Here is a 14,281-nt window from a genome sequence, read left to right as displayed (position 1 = left end):
ATTCCCAAGAGGAAGTGTCAGGGGTTGCCAATGTATACGTCTCCATGTGACTTCCTTTAAAGGAAAATAAGGCCTTTACTAACTCAGCTTCACAATGCTTCAAGCCTACCCTGACTCAGGCTCATTTTGCAGTTATTAATAATAAGAACCTTAAAAGGTGATACTTGGTTCCATTCTCCCTAAACTCAGCCCAGATCTGCAGCAGCCTGCTTAGCATGGGCAAGATGGGAAAAAATAGTTGGTCAACAGCAATGACAGATTCCAAGTTCCTCACTACCCAGACACCAATCTGACCCATGGGGATCAGACCTAAAGATCCCACCTCCTATTACTAAGATGGGAAAGACGGTGAGAAAAAAAAAAAAAGGAGACACTTCCTACTGTGTTAGAACACAGAATCACTACAAATTACTGGAGGTAAAATTCACTTCAGCTCTGGGAAGGGACCCTACCATGGAGCTCAGTTGTCTAGAAACAGCTTGTTAACCACTGTAACCTTGAGTTAATGACAGTAATGCAAGGCAATTGCATGTAATAAATCACCTAGGACAATAAATCAGGTTTACAGATGGATACACTGCCTCATAAAAATAAATAAATAAAGGTGCAACAGTGAAAAGAAAAATCATTCTTTATAAATATACAATATATACAATTATCAAAACGCACTTATGCCCTCACAGCAATCGCCAATATCTAATTCCATTATGACGGGAGAGCTATGAATGTCTCCAGCTATAATTTTCCACAGTTCAATTACCTAAGCCTTCTAATTTCCTGCACAGTTTAAGGCAAACTCATTAAAATAACAATGAGCTGACGTTGGTAGCATCTCTTGCCTTGGCTTTCTAGATCATTTCAATGAAAAAGGGAAAATGAAAAGTTTTATCAATAAGAGAAAATCTCCTCATCACCCCAAACCTATTCTTCATGTCGCTGCGCTGGCCTGGGGATGGAGCCAGGGCAAAAACAGTTCATGGATCAGATGATGGAAATTAACTCCGGGGTCTTCTGTCAGATATTTATAGAATATAGTTAGTATTGAATCGCTTCTCTCATACACTCCCCAGACTAGAGAGTGATGGGAGCATTGCAAAGGGGTGTTTGTGGGCCTCAAAAAGGCAGAGGCAGCATTACAAAAAAAGAAAAAGACCAGCTTTGAAAAGAACCCAGAATGGCACCTCGTCTGTAATGGCGTGATTTGGCCTGCTCCCTGCTCAGTCCCCAACATGTGTGTATGTCATCACTATCACCCATAAGGGCTTTAACACATGCCCAGCTGCAAAGGTGTCATATGTCACCCTCTACTTCTGAAAACTCCCAAATCTAGGAAAACATAAATCTATAAAACTACAGAAATCAACACTAAATTGAACAGTTTACAGTGAACTCCCATGGCTAAGGGAGAAAAGCAACACCTGAGAAATCTATGATAGAACAACGTAAAAAAATACTTTCTGTGTGGTGTTAAAAAGATAATGTGATTCACATGTGCAGACACTGTTGGGGTCAGATGACCCTCAAAGCCAGGCTTCGTTTCTTCTTGGGCTGGGGGTGGGAAAGTCCTGCAGAATAGGTTGAGTTAGTGTATATATAATTCGCCACAGAGAGTTCAATGTAGTAATTGAAAGTGGATAAACTATACATAGTTGTAAAATTAAGAGCTGGCCGGGCATGGTGTTCACGCCTGTAGTCTCAGCACTTTGGGAGGCTGAGGCAGGCAGATTACTTGAGGTCAGGAGTTCGAGACGAGCCTGGCCAACATGGTGAAACCCTGCCTCTACTAAAAATACAAAATTAGCCAGGTACAGTGGTGCACACCTGTAATCCCACTATTTGGGAGGCTGAGGCAGGAGAATCACTTCAGCAGGGGAGGCAGAGGTTGCAGTGAGCTGAGATCATGCCATTGTACTCCAGCCTGGGTGACAAGAATGAAACTCCATCTCAAAAAAATATAAAATAAAATAAAAAATAAAATTAAGAGCCAAGAGAATGTCCTACTGTAGAGAAAAGAGCTGAAGTCCTAAGTTTATATAAGAAGCAGTCCAGAAATTCTTCATCACTTTATGTTATCTCTTTTTTTTTTTTCCAGCTGAGCCAGTAATTCACTTTACTGAATTATTCTGATGGGCTGTAATATATTTCACCAAAACCCCAGACTAGGAAAACAAAGCTCAGTCCAGTCTTATACCCAGAATTATTCCTAATGGTACTCTAAATAAATTTACACAATACCATATATTCAATTTAGAAATAAGACATGAAGAAGGCAGGTAACATCAAAGAGAAGGTCAAGTCCACACTGCTGGAAAGTCTCCATACTCAGTAACCCTGATGTGGCAGGGACACTGAAGCTGTGTTTTAACTAGTTCAGAGGTCATTATACAATCTTCAAAAATAAGGATAGTGGCAAGCATAGTCTGGGGACAAGTGACCAAAAGTACACAGATCAAGAATAAATGTGGGATCACAGTCACTATCCAAGGAGCAACAAAAGAGACACCTGTAGTTAAATCGAAAAGTCTAAGAGTGAAAGGAAAAGCTCAACGTTCAGGAGAAACCCAGTGCTTGGAGTCAGGGAAGGAGACCGCAGGTGTATTCTTTACTCCTGAGTGGTGCCAGGCCAAACAAACAGGCCAAACCAAGAAAACAGCATAATTATGGCCACTGCTGATAGAGGCTAGAGGCTGCCCTAAGCACTGGCAGAAGGCCACCTACCACTCAATGATACTTTATACATGGCCTCTGAATCTCTGGTCAGGTCCGCTTATTTCACATAAATGGTTCCCTCTAGGTTCTAGCCTATGTTCTAAAAGAGGCAAAGTTCTAGTCACAAATCTGAATAGTACTAACCTTAACTAAACCAGTTTGCTATGATAACCATAATGCCTTCAAGCTAAATGAGTATTGCTGCTCTAACATAAATGAAATTTTAATGCCACATATAAAGCAGTTCTTGGGTAAGAACAGACAGAATGAAGACAGTGATTGCATGTACATTGGTCCAAAAATACCAAAATATTATAATGAGAATACATCGAATGATATAATTATAGCTGATAAAAGTATGCCATTCCAAGCTTTTTTCTTTTCTTTCTTTTCTGTTTTTTTTTTTTTTTTTTTTTTTTTGAGACAAGAATATCACTGTCACCCCGGCTGGAGTGCAGTGACATGATCTCGGCTCACTGCAACCTCCACCTCCCAGGTTCGAGTGACCCTCCTGCCTCAGTCTCCCATATAGCTGGGATTATAGGTGCACACCACCATTCCCAGCTAATTTTGTAGAGATGGGTTTCACCATGTTGGCCAGGCTGTTCTCAAACTCTTAACCTCAAGTCATCTGCCCACCTCAGCTTCCCAAAGTGGTGGGATTATAGACATGAGCCACTGTGCCTGGCCTAAGGTAGATTTTTTTTACTCTGGAAAAGACAGTCTCTTTTGTCATAGGTTTCAAACTCTAATAATTTCCTTTTTAAGTCTGATTATGTAATGAAAGTGAGGAAATAAATGAGAATGGTCGGACCCCAGAGGACTTCTCTAGCCTCATCACGCTAGGGGAGAAAACAGCATCTGCCAGCTGACACCGCTCTCCCCTCTGGCCTGATAGGCAGAAAGCCATCTCAGACACAGAGGGATTGCATTTTCTACTCTCCACGTCTCTATCATATGAAAAAATGGTCATTGCAGTATTGCATGTAATAGCTGCGATTTGGTTACAAATCCATCAGAAGAGAACAGACGATACATATTATGATACATTTATCCAATAGAATGCTATTTGCAAGAATGCGGTAGAAGTCATTTGGAACCATATGGAATGATTTTCAAGATACATTATTAAGGGGATAAAGACAAGTGTAAAACAATGGTGGTAAAACACTCTAAGGAGGCAGAAAGGAAACACACATTCGTACTTCCATAGATGCAGGCTGTTTCATGGAAGTAAACCTGAAAACTGGTAACTATAGCTGCCTTTGGGGAAAGAGACTGGGGACTAGGGATCCAGAGGGGTTGAAAGACTTACTTTTCACTGTCCATCCTTTTGTATCATTTGAATTTTTTTTTTTTTTTTTTTTTTTTTTTTTTTTTTGAGACACGGTCTAGCTCTGATGCCCAGGCTGGAGTGTAGTGGTGTGATCTTGGTTCAGGGTAACCTCCACCTCCCAGGTTCAAGTGATTCTCCCGCCTCAGCCTCCCGAGTAGCTGGGATTACAGGCGGGTGCCAGCACGCCCGGCTAATTTTTGTATTTTTAGTAGAGATGGGGTTTCGTCATTTTGGCCAGGCTGATCTCAAACTCCTGACCTCAGGTGATCCTCCTGCTACAGACCTCCCAAAGTGTTAGGATTATAGGCATGAACCACTGCACCTGGCCCCATTTGAATTTATCATCTATTTAAAGTACTTAATTACAAAGGAAAAAGAAAAGACTTATACATTTTAGCTACTATCTCATCCAGCCAATCAACAGAGATATAAAAAGTACTCTCTACTTACAGAAAAAGAGAAACAACTGCTTATTAGGAAAGAATGGTAGGATTCTGGCAGCCTTTCTCTTTAAAAAATTTTTAATTTTGTTATTATACTAGTTTAACAATAAAAGCCAGTGTAAACAAAAGACAACTAAACTAAACCAAACCGCCCCTCCCCCACACACCTCACTGTTCAAAAGAGTGCCGATAATCCTGAGGGCTGGAGTCATGTGGGAAAAAAAAGCCTCTGACTGAAGACTGAATGGGAGTGAAGACTGTTATGCCTGGCCAGACTGAACTTCAGAGGCCTCCCCCAAAAAGGTCAAATGAAAACTGACCTGGCAATTCTGATTGTAGGAATTTGTCCTAATAGGATAAATATGTAAGGTACATGTAGATGATGTTCACTTGCAGAATTATTTATAACAGCAACAATGGAAAACAACCACATATCTGACACTGAGGATTAAATTATGGGATGTGTCTCTACTATATAAATGCTCCATAGTTATTGAAAAATGATGATCTTGCCCAATAATTGACATGCTGGAAAAATAAGCTGTTAACAGTGGCTTTTCCTGTTGCAGGGATTAACGGTAATTTTAACTTTGTTCTTTTTAGCTTCTATCAAGTCTACTGTCATATATTTATATATAAAAATAGATCTACCTCATTTAGGATTAGTAGCCACAGCAAACAGTGCTGTGGGGGACAAAAAAAGTCACATTTCCCAGGGGATGGTGACACCAGTTTCTTACAATCTAACACGTCCTCTCTCTGCTGACTCAAAGGCCACATTTTCTAGACACGATCTGGCCCTGCTATCCAACGAACTGTATGATTTAATCTAAACACCTCATTATGCCTGCTTGCTGAAAATATGCTCGTAATATTAATTATCAGAATATAGTTCTAAGAGATGTTCACATTAGAGGAACAATCAAGTGGTATTAAATTAGGTCCTTATGCGGCTTTTCAAAGACATACTTTTTCTCCCAACTACCTTATTATTCCAAAAACATTTAGATTCATCTCCTTATTTAGACTGGTGGTTCTCCATGGGGTTGGGGAAGGGCAAGGTGGGTAGAGAGCGATCTGTCCTCCCCCAGAGGACATTCGGTAGCATCTGGAGACAATTTTGGTTGTCATGACTGGGGAGGAGCTGCTGGCATCTAGTGGGTAGAGGCCACGGATGCTGCTAAACATCCTAAAATGCACAGGACAGCCCCCCAACAACAGAGTCACCAGCCCAAAATGTCAACAGTGCCAAGGTTGAGACTCCAGTCTAGATGAAAATACAATAGACAGAGATGAAAGGTTCGGTTAACAGAACAGCACAGAATGCTCCATCCCATTCCTTCGCCCCAGTCCTGCCACAGTCCAGCATTACATGAAGTCAATGTTGCAGAACAGCGTGGTCTCAAGACACCTTCATAAACACAGGCCATGTTCGTGGGGTTATTTTAAAATATTAATTCAACCAAGTTCTACAGCAAATGCAGAGTAGTACGTATTAGTTAGCAGTTTAAAGATTTCTTTTAAACCTGTCACTTTGAAACATCCTCAGGATATTAAAGAGGTATATGCTGCTTCCAAAGGTCTGGATGAGAAGCACACATTTCAGAAACCACTATCTGGCTCAGCTTGCCCAGCCAGGCAATGACATTAACAAGTGGTTGCTAAGAAGCTTTCACATTGTATCTTTAATGATAGAATCTATCTATTGTGCAATTTCTTTTGTCTAAACAATCAGGAGTAAAGATTTAATTTAGTTATGGCTGAAATACTGAAACCATAATAACAAAGCATATTTTTTTTCCTGCAGAAAGCATATTAAAGCCTCCCAAAAGAAAGGTCACCAACCTAGGAAAAACATTTTATTTAAGTGTGTCCATCAACAGCTCTCGGCATATAAATATTTATAGGTATCACTGGCAGAGAATCAAGGTTTTTTTTCTTTTTTTTTTTGAGACAGAGTCTCGCTCTGTCACCCAGGCTGGAGTTCAGTGGTGCAATCTCAGCTCACTGCAACCTCCAGCTCTCAGGTTCAAGCAATTCTCCTGCCTCAGCTTCCTGAGTAGCTGGGACTACAGGTATACACCACCACGCTTGGCTCATTTTTCTATTTTTAGTACAGATAGGATTTCATCTTGTTGCTCAAACTGGTCTCAAACTCCTGGCCTCAAGTGACCCACCTGCCTCGGCCTCCCAAAGTGCTGGGATTACAGGCGTGAGCCACCACCCCAGCAAAACCAAACTTTCTCAGTAAAAGACTTTTATTCTTAGGTTTGGCACATGACATGACCCTGCCTTGGAAGATGTGTCATATTCTGTTATTCCTAAACACATGAAAACTTGAAATGAGTGGACACTTATGTGTGTTTTGTGAGGAACTGGTAAGATTAATGCTCAAATGCTAAGCTTCATTAACATTTAGCATATTTGTTTTCCCCAGTTTAGGTAAAAGTTAAAGCTTCTTTTAATCAATAAAAAGCTAGTTTTAAAATGCTGATACAACACAAAGGTTGCTTTGAGCACAAGAAAAACACACACTTTGGTTAGCTCAGTCTGAACAAACCAAAGTGGATACCTCCAAAGTCATCTGTGATAAATTTCTAACTTGTTACGAAAGAAAAGGCTACTTTTCTAATTGTACTTCCCCTTCCCTCTTCCAGTAATAGGAAAAAAATCACCCTCCCCAAAAATGGAAGGAAATTTGGAGGCCTACCCTCTGCTGGGATGGGGGACCAAGAAACCAAACACAGACAGAAGAAAGAGACAGATGAAACACAGAGCCTATATTGCACATCAGAACATGCTTAGATAAAGACTAGAATCTGCATCACATACCCTCCCCTGCCTGCTGTGAAGCCAGAACTCACACCCACCCAAGCACTGAGAGATGAGTTTAGGCCACCACAGGGAGGAATGTGGATGGCTGCCCCTTCTGTCAACCAAAGAGGCTCAGAGTAGCCACAGAAAACAGTATCAACTTTTAAAGCCCATCTCGGCTTTACCAGCGCATCTCACTGACCCCGCCAGCCCTTGTTCAGTTCTGTTTCTATTAGGTTGATGCAAAAGTAATTACATTTTTTTTGCCATTACTTTCATTAATACAACTCATCTTCCCTGATTTCCAGCATCTTGACAGCTTTGCCACTACAAGTGACTCAGAAGACAGGCAGTTTTTCTAACCTATTTAGTGGACAAGCTGCTAGAGGCTCTCCCTTGTCTAAGCAGGAAGCCAAAGGAGGATTCTGGAGTCCAGTGCCCACCCAGCCTCAACAGTCTTGACCTTCGAGAGACAAAGTTAGTACTACTGACTACCAGTACTGATTACTAGTTCCTTAGCAGGATGTTAGGAAGAAAGATGAAATTGGTACCACAGCCCTAAGGAGGGAGAGATATCCTAAGTCAACACCAAGTCATGACCATGGCCCACAGGTCTGTACTTGCAACCCCTGCTGGACTAGGACCACATGCAAGCCTGAGCAAAATATTACAGGATGCCAATGCTCAGTGGGCTCGGTTCTCAGAAGTACTCACCTTTAGGACCGGCATAGCTGCTCGACAGCGGGCAGTCCTACTGTTTTTGAGGAAGTGAGATTCATCCTGAAAAGAAGCAACCACGTAAGTGAACAAGGTCCAATCCTGAGTGGATAGAAATAAGGGCCACTTTAGGCTTGACCCTGGCATGGCAAGTGCAAGGTGGACGCTCCCTTAGCACATTCTCATTTAAAGAGATGGCTCAGTGGGCCTAGGTCAGGACCCAGGGTTCTGGTGGCAGCTTGTCTCCTGCATTCTGAGCCAGTTGCTTCATCTCTCTAGGGACAATTTTCCATCTATAAAGTGGGATTCATGATTCCCTGCTCCACCCACCTCAGAGGCTGCTCAAAGAAACCACTAGAAGGTGGTTTGCTGCTTTGTAAGAGGCACCTCGCACCTGTGGAGCACCAGACCAAGTGCCCCATAGTGGGCCCTGCACTGACGCAAAGCTCTGGGGTGTCCAGCCCCTGCTCTCAGGGGCTCAGGGTGCAGGAAGGATGCCAGACACACTGACAAGCGTTCAGGCTATATTATTAGTACTGAGGTGAGTGTAAACAAAACGCTGGGGAAACTGAGAAATGGAAAGAAGACAATGTGATTCCCATCCTCAAGGAACTGCTATGTTTAGAATATGAAGTCTGATTAACCACTCTGCATCGGTGCATAAGAAAATACATATATATATGTTTATACATAGTTTGTTTTTCTTTATTCTTTTTTTTCTTTTTGTTGCATAAGCAAATATACAGTTGATCATATTTTCTAAAGCCAAATGAGTAACTAATACATGAGTATTTGAGTGGAAATTTTCTAGTTTGGTACAGTCAAATTCCTTGCTGTGTGACTGTAAACAACTACCTCTCTGTAGTGCCAGTTTTGCTATTTGTAAAATGGGTACCATAGTTCCTTATGTATTGGTTCCTGTGAGTCTTAAATGAGCTAACACATGTAAAGTCCTTAGCACAGCCCTGCCACTCAGTAAGCACTCAATGCTATCAGCCTTCCTATAGCTGGGATACCAGTGAGATCCCAACTCTGTCCTTAAAGATGATCTATAAGAAATTCCATTTCAGCTATCACGAGCAAATAGGGCCACAAAAGCACAATAGAGGGGAGTGTGAAATAACCCTCAAAATGTCAAGACAGTATCTTGTCCAGAAAGCTGGAGGGCTATAGTCATATGCCTTTCTGATGATGAGGCCTCATTACAGTCAAGAAAAAGGTATTTATGGAGAAAAAACACAGAGAGTACAGAGGATATGGAAGAGAATGGGCCCTTTCAACCAACAGGCAAAAATGTGCCAGTACTGGAACAAATCACAAAGAATGGCTGGAAACCGAAGCCTCTTCTGAGAAGTGTGACACTTCAGAGCCATCACTCTGTTCTTTCCTACAACATTTCTCTGAAAGCAAGAGGACAGAGCTCTTACTTAACTGAAGAACAAACCAACAATGGTGGTAAGTGGCTTGCCAAAAAATCATACGGCAGGTTAAGTGATGGGCCAGAAAGAGAACATGAATACTGAAGGCAGACGCAACCCAGCTTTAATCAATAACCTCCAACTTGCTAGCTTCGTGCCTATGGGCAAATTTATGTACCCACTCTCATTGCCAGTTTCATCAGCTGTGAAATGGATAATTCACAAGAATAAAAGATAAAGCCTGTTCAGGGGCCACTGGGAAAATAGATGATTATATGTCAGCAGCTAACACAAGGCAACAGTCAAGAATTGAAAGCATTATTCTTCCCACACACTCTAGAGCCATCCCCATCATCCTGGAAAACTTCTTATAATGTTTTCATTTCACATGTATGCTGACAGCTGACATCTTTTCTTTTTCTTTTCTTTTCTTTTTTTTTTTTTGAGATGGAGTCTCACTCTGTTGCTCAGGCTGGAGTGCAGTGGCCGGATCTCAGCTCACTGCAAGCTCCGCCTCCCAGGTTTATGCCATTCTCTTGCCTCAGCCTCCCGAGTAGCTGGGACTACAGGCGCCCGCCACCTTGCCCAGCTAGTTTTTTGTATTTTTTAGTAGAGATGGGGTTTCACCATGTTAGCCAGGATGGTCTCGATCTCCTTACCTCATGATCCGCCCGTCTTGGCCTCCCAAAGTGCTGGGATTACAAGCTTGAGCCACTGCGCCCAGCAATGCTGACATCTTTTCCAAGCCACACTTGAATTTGTGCCAAACCAGAAACGACTCCCCCAAAGACTCATTACCTCTATCATTTTGCAAAACTATCAATGCTCAAGTTTGCTTATGCTAAGAACACAGTGTGGTTCTCATGTCCAAAACATAATAATAGATCCCCTGAGGTCAGTAATGGTATCTTCTCCTTCCTTTCTCTAAGCTCCCACAATATTTGTGTGAGCTATGTAAATACACTGAGTACTGACAGAGATGGCTGGGTACCAAGTCTGTCTAGAGATCCTCAGGAAGTATGTAAGGAGTTAAAAGTCGGAAAGCCTGTGTGTAATTGAAAGATACGTTGTCAAATCTGGAAGCGGGTCCAGTAAGACCTTCTTTAAAAAACAATTAGAGGCCAGGTGAGGTGGCTCACGCCTGTAATCCCGGTACCTTGGGAGGCCAAGGTGGGTGGATCACCTGAGGTCAGGAGTTCGAGACTGGCTTGGCCAACATGGTGAAATCCCGTCTGTACTAAAAATACAAAAATTAGCTGGGTGTGGTGGCGGGTGCCTAAAATCCCAGCCACTCGGGGAGCTGAGGCAGGAGAATTGCTTAAACCCGGGAGGCAGAGGTTGCAGTGAGCCGAGATCGTGACACTGCTCTCCAGCCTGGGTGACAAGAGTAAAACTCTTTCTCCAAAAAAAAAAAAAAAAAGGCCCCCAAAAAACAATTAGAGTAAAAAGTGCTTTTGTGGGGTGGGGGTGTATCTTCACATTGGCTGGAAGAAAACTCAATTGTTTGAGTAAGATGGCACCAGATGTGGGCACACCCCCTTGCCATCTAGGTTGTAGCCCCCAGAGCCCCAGGTGGCCTGGGGTCCACATCATGGCCTCCATCCATGACTCATGCTGGGAAAGAGATGAGCTAGAAATCCCCAGCAAAGACTAATTAAATCACAATTTCAAAAAAAGCTCCCTACGAGATTCTAGTATGCAGCCAGAGTTGAGAATGGCTATTTGAAGGGAATGAATTTCCAGTTCCTCACAAAATAAAGACAGTGATTTCTATTCTTCTAGAAACTAAATGGGGCTCAAGGAGATTATAGACATGAAAGTTCTCAGAGCTTTTACAAAGAAAGTTTCCAGAGAGATGAAGTACTTAAAGACTTTGCCAAATTTCTTACAATGATGACAACTTTAAAAGGGGTTTTTAGCTGTTTTTCCAACTTGCTAAGAAGGTCAAAGCTGACAATGTTGATCAGGCCAGCTGTCAGGCGGTCCTTCCCAGTCACCACGACGTTGATGCAGTCTGGGCTCAGAGACGGTAGCCACCGAAGGAAGGCCTGTGGATGACAGGAGGGAATAAAGCTACAATGAACACCCAGCACAGCAGCTGTTGGTTGTGACAGCAGCGGTCTCATGCCCATGAACAGCCATCACCTCTACCTTCCTCTCACCCACCTGCACCCCTTCGCTTGCCACTGACAGGACACTCCTTGTTTTGTTTTGTTTTTTAAGAGTTGGGGGAGCTGGGCGTGGTCGCTCATGCCAGTAGTCCCAGCACTTGGGGAGGCTGAGGAGGGCGGATCACCTGAGATCAGGAGTTTGAGACCAGTCTGACCAACATGGAGAAACCCTGTCTCTACTAAAAATACAAAATTAGCTGGGCATGGTGGTGCATGCCTGTAATCCCAGCTACTTGGGAGGCTGAGGCAGGAGAATCGCTTGAACCTGGGAGGCGGAGGTTGTGGTGAGCCGAGATGGCACCACTGCACTCCAGCCTGGGCAACAAGAATGAAAATTCAGGTCTCAAAAGAGTTGTGTTGGTCTCACTTTGTTGCCCATGCTGTAGTACAGTGGCACCATCACAGCTTACTGCAGCCTCAAACTCCTAGATTCAAGTGATCCTCCCGCCTCAGCCTCCCAAGTTGCTGGGACTACAGGTGCACACCACCATGATTGGCTAATTTCTTTCTTTCTTCTTTTTTTTAAAGAGATGGGTCTCAGTATGTTGCTCAGACTAGTCTTGAACTACTGGCCTCAAGCGTCCTCCTGCCTCAGCTTCCCAAGTTGCTGAGACTATAGCCATGAACCACCATGCCTGGCTATCTCCCTGCCTGTCAGCAGTCACTTCATGGTGTCTGGGTTTCATCTCTAAGATCTCTAACTAGATGGTAAGTTTCTGCAGGGAAAGAATATGACTCTTTTTAAGAGGAATTTTATGAAGGACTTAGCAGAGCCTGGTACACTGAAGGCAAATCATAAACGTTTATTGATGATGATGAAACTATTTATGTCAATATTCCTACAAATCCACCTTCTGTCTCTGGCAATCTGAGCATCTCTAGCCAAACCCACCCAGGCATCTGGGTGCTCACCTGCACCACCTGGGCTGACATTGTTCGATACAAGGAGGGCTGGCCTTTTCTCTAACCTCAGGCTGGTCACCATCTGGCTGACTCTTCCTAAACTTTCTGAGGGTGCTGTGGGAACCTAACACACACAAAATATGTACTAAAGATTACTTCCTACAGGCACTGGCAGAATTCATATCACAAGACTCGGGAGGCCAAGACAGAAGGATCACTGACCTCAAAAGTTCAAGACCAGCCTGGGCAACATAATGAGACTCTGTCTCATTAAAAAAAAAAAAAAAAAAAAAAAAAAAAATTAAAAATTAAAATTAAAAAAAAAAGAATTCAGATCACTGAGACAGAAAAAAAACGAGGTGCACATTTTCTAGTTTTTCTTTTTTTTCTTTGCCATCTCTTCAGTCAGAATATCTGGGCCTTGGGCTGACCGGCAGCAGGAGGAGCTGCTTCCTATGCACGAGAGGCTCATGGAGGCCTCAGGAAGAAGCCCCAGGCTGACGTCAGTGGCATAAAGCTAGAAAAAGCTGTGGACGATGGACTAGGTCTTCCTTCTTCACTAAGTTTGTTCACGGACTTTTTATTCATTTCACAAAACAAACCACTGATTCCTGGATTTACAGTAGAAAAAGCTCAAGGGTGAGTGATACAGTGTTCTTGCCAGGCTCTGCATCCATAAAGTTACCTGGCAGACGGTGAACATCCCACTCGCTCCCCGCTCTACAGAGTGCAAAATCCCTGAGTTGGGAAGTCAGGAGATGCCATATCAAGATCCGGCAGGGCTCCTCATTAACAGGAAGCACGGAGCTTAACCTCTGAGATTCCGTTTTCTCATCTATAAATAGGGTTACTATCTATTGTACCTACCGCACAGGACTGTCATGGGATTGAGGAAAACATAGGAGGTAAAAATATTTTAAAAATTAAGTGTGGGCCAGGCACAGTGGCTCACGCCTATAATCCCAGCACTTTGGGAGGCCAAGACAGGTGGATCACTTGAACCCAGGAGTTCGGGAACCAGCCTGGGCAACATGGCAAAACCTCATCTTTACAAAAAGTACAAAAACTAGCCAGTCTCATAATCCAGTTTCAAAATAAATAAAAATTTTAAAAAGCAATAAACAAGAAAAATAAAGAAAACTAAGTGTGGTACAGATGAAAGGTATTATGAGCAGGGCACAGAGGTCCCAGAAGTGCCTGCTGACAGATGAACACAAGCCTCTAAGCCGGTTTCTCCTCAGCTTTCTTCCCTCAAGGTGTAACCTGATTCTAACCCAGAAAACCCCCACCTGCCCTCAGGTGGCATCTCATCTCTCTTCCTGCCTTTGCCTTTACTTGAGACAGGATCCTTAAAGATCCCTAGGCCCTGTCTGCAAACCATTATTTTATGACTCTAACACTGAAGAAAACCTTCTCTGTGAAAACTGCAATTTGAAGAGCATTAACCTGCTCCCAAGTGAAGCGCACGGAGGACGGCACCACCACCAGGAGAGGCCACTCCTTCCGGTAAAAGGCTGCGATGCAGATGGCTTGGATGGTCTTCCCCAGGCCCATGTCGTCAGCGAGCAGCAGGCGGCCTCCTTTGGCTATGGCAAAACTGAAGGCAGACAAGGTGAGGACGGCACGAGTTCCCGGGGCACGAGTTCATCTGCCCTCACGTCCGGTGGGTCAGCACTGCCGGGTGAAGGCCACCGCACTGGCCAGCCCAGGCCCAGCCCACCACCAGACTTGCTCCCCAGAAGGGAAGGAGCATGGGCCAAATAGGGAGCA

The 14,281-nt window shown here is 43.4% G+C and overlaps 1 protein-coding gene across 5 annotated transcripts in view; it reads right to left on the bottom strand.

Moving 5' to 3' along the window:
* The window catches only part of SMARCAL1 (SNF2 related chromatin remodeling annealing helicase 1), a 65,778-nt gene that overhangs the window by 31,329 nt on the left and 20,168 nt on the right, over positions 1-14,281 (bottom strand). For all 5 annotated transcript variants that reach the window (XM_073020061.1, XM_007966205.3, XM_007966206.3 and 2 more), the window contains 3 exons: positions 13,958-14,108; positions 11,327-11,485; positions 8,017-8,082 (listed from right to left, as the gene is read on the bottom strand). In XM_073020061.1, coding sequence (XP_072876162.1) covers positions 8,017-8,082; positions 11,327-11,485; positions 13,958-14,108 — 376 coding nt within the window. The remainder of the gene's footprint in view (positions 1-8,016; positions 8,083-11,326; positions 11,486-13,957; positions 14,109-14,281) is intronic.

Source organism: Chlorocebus sabaeus, chromosome 10 (assembly GCF_047675955.1).
Source record: "Chlorocebus sabaeus isolate Y175 chromosome 10, mChlSab1.0.hap1, whole genome shotgun sequence".
NCBI lineage: Eukaryota > Metazoa > Chordata > Mammalia > Primates > Cercopithecidae > Chlorocebus > Chlorocebus sabaeus.
This window is presented reverse-complemented; position numbering and strand designations above follow the sequence as displayed.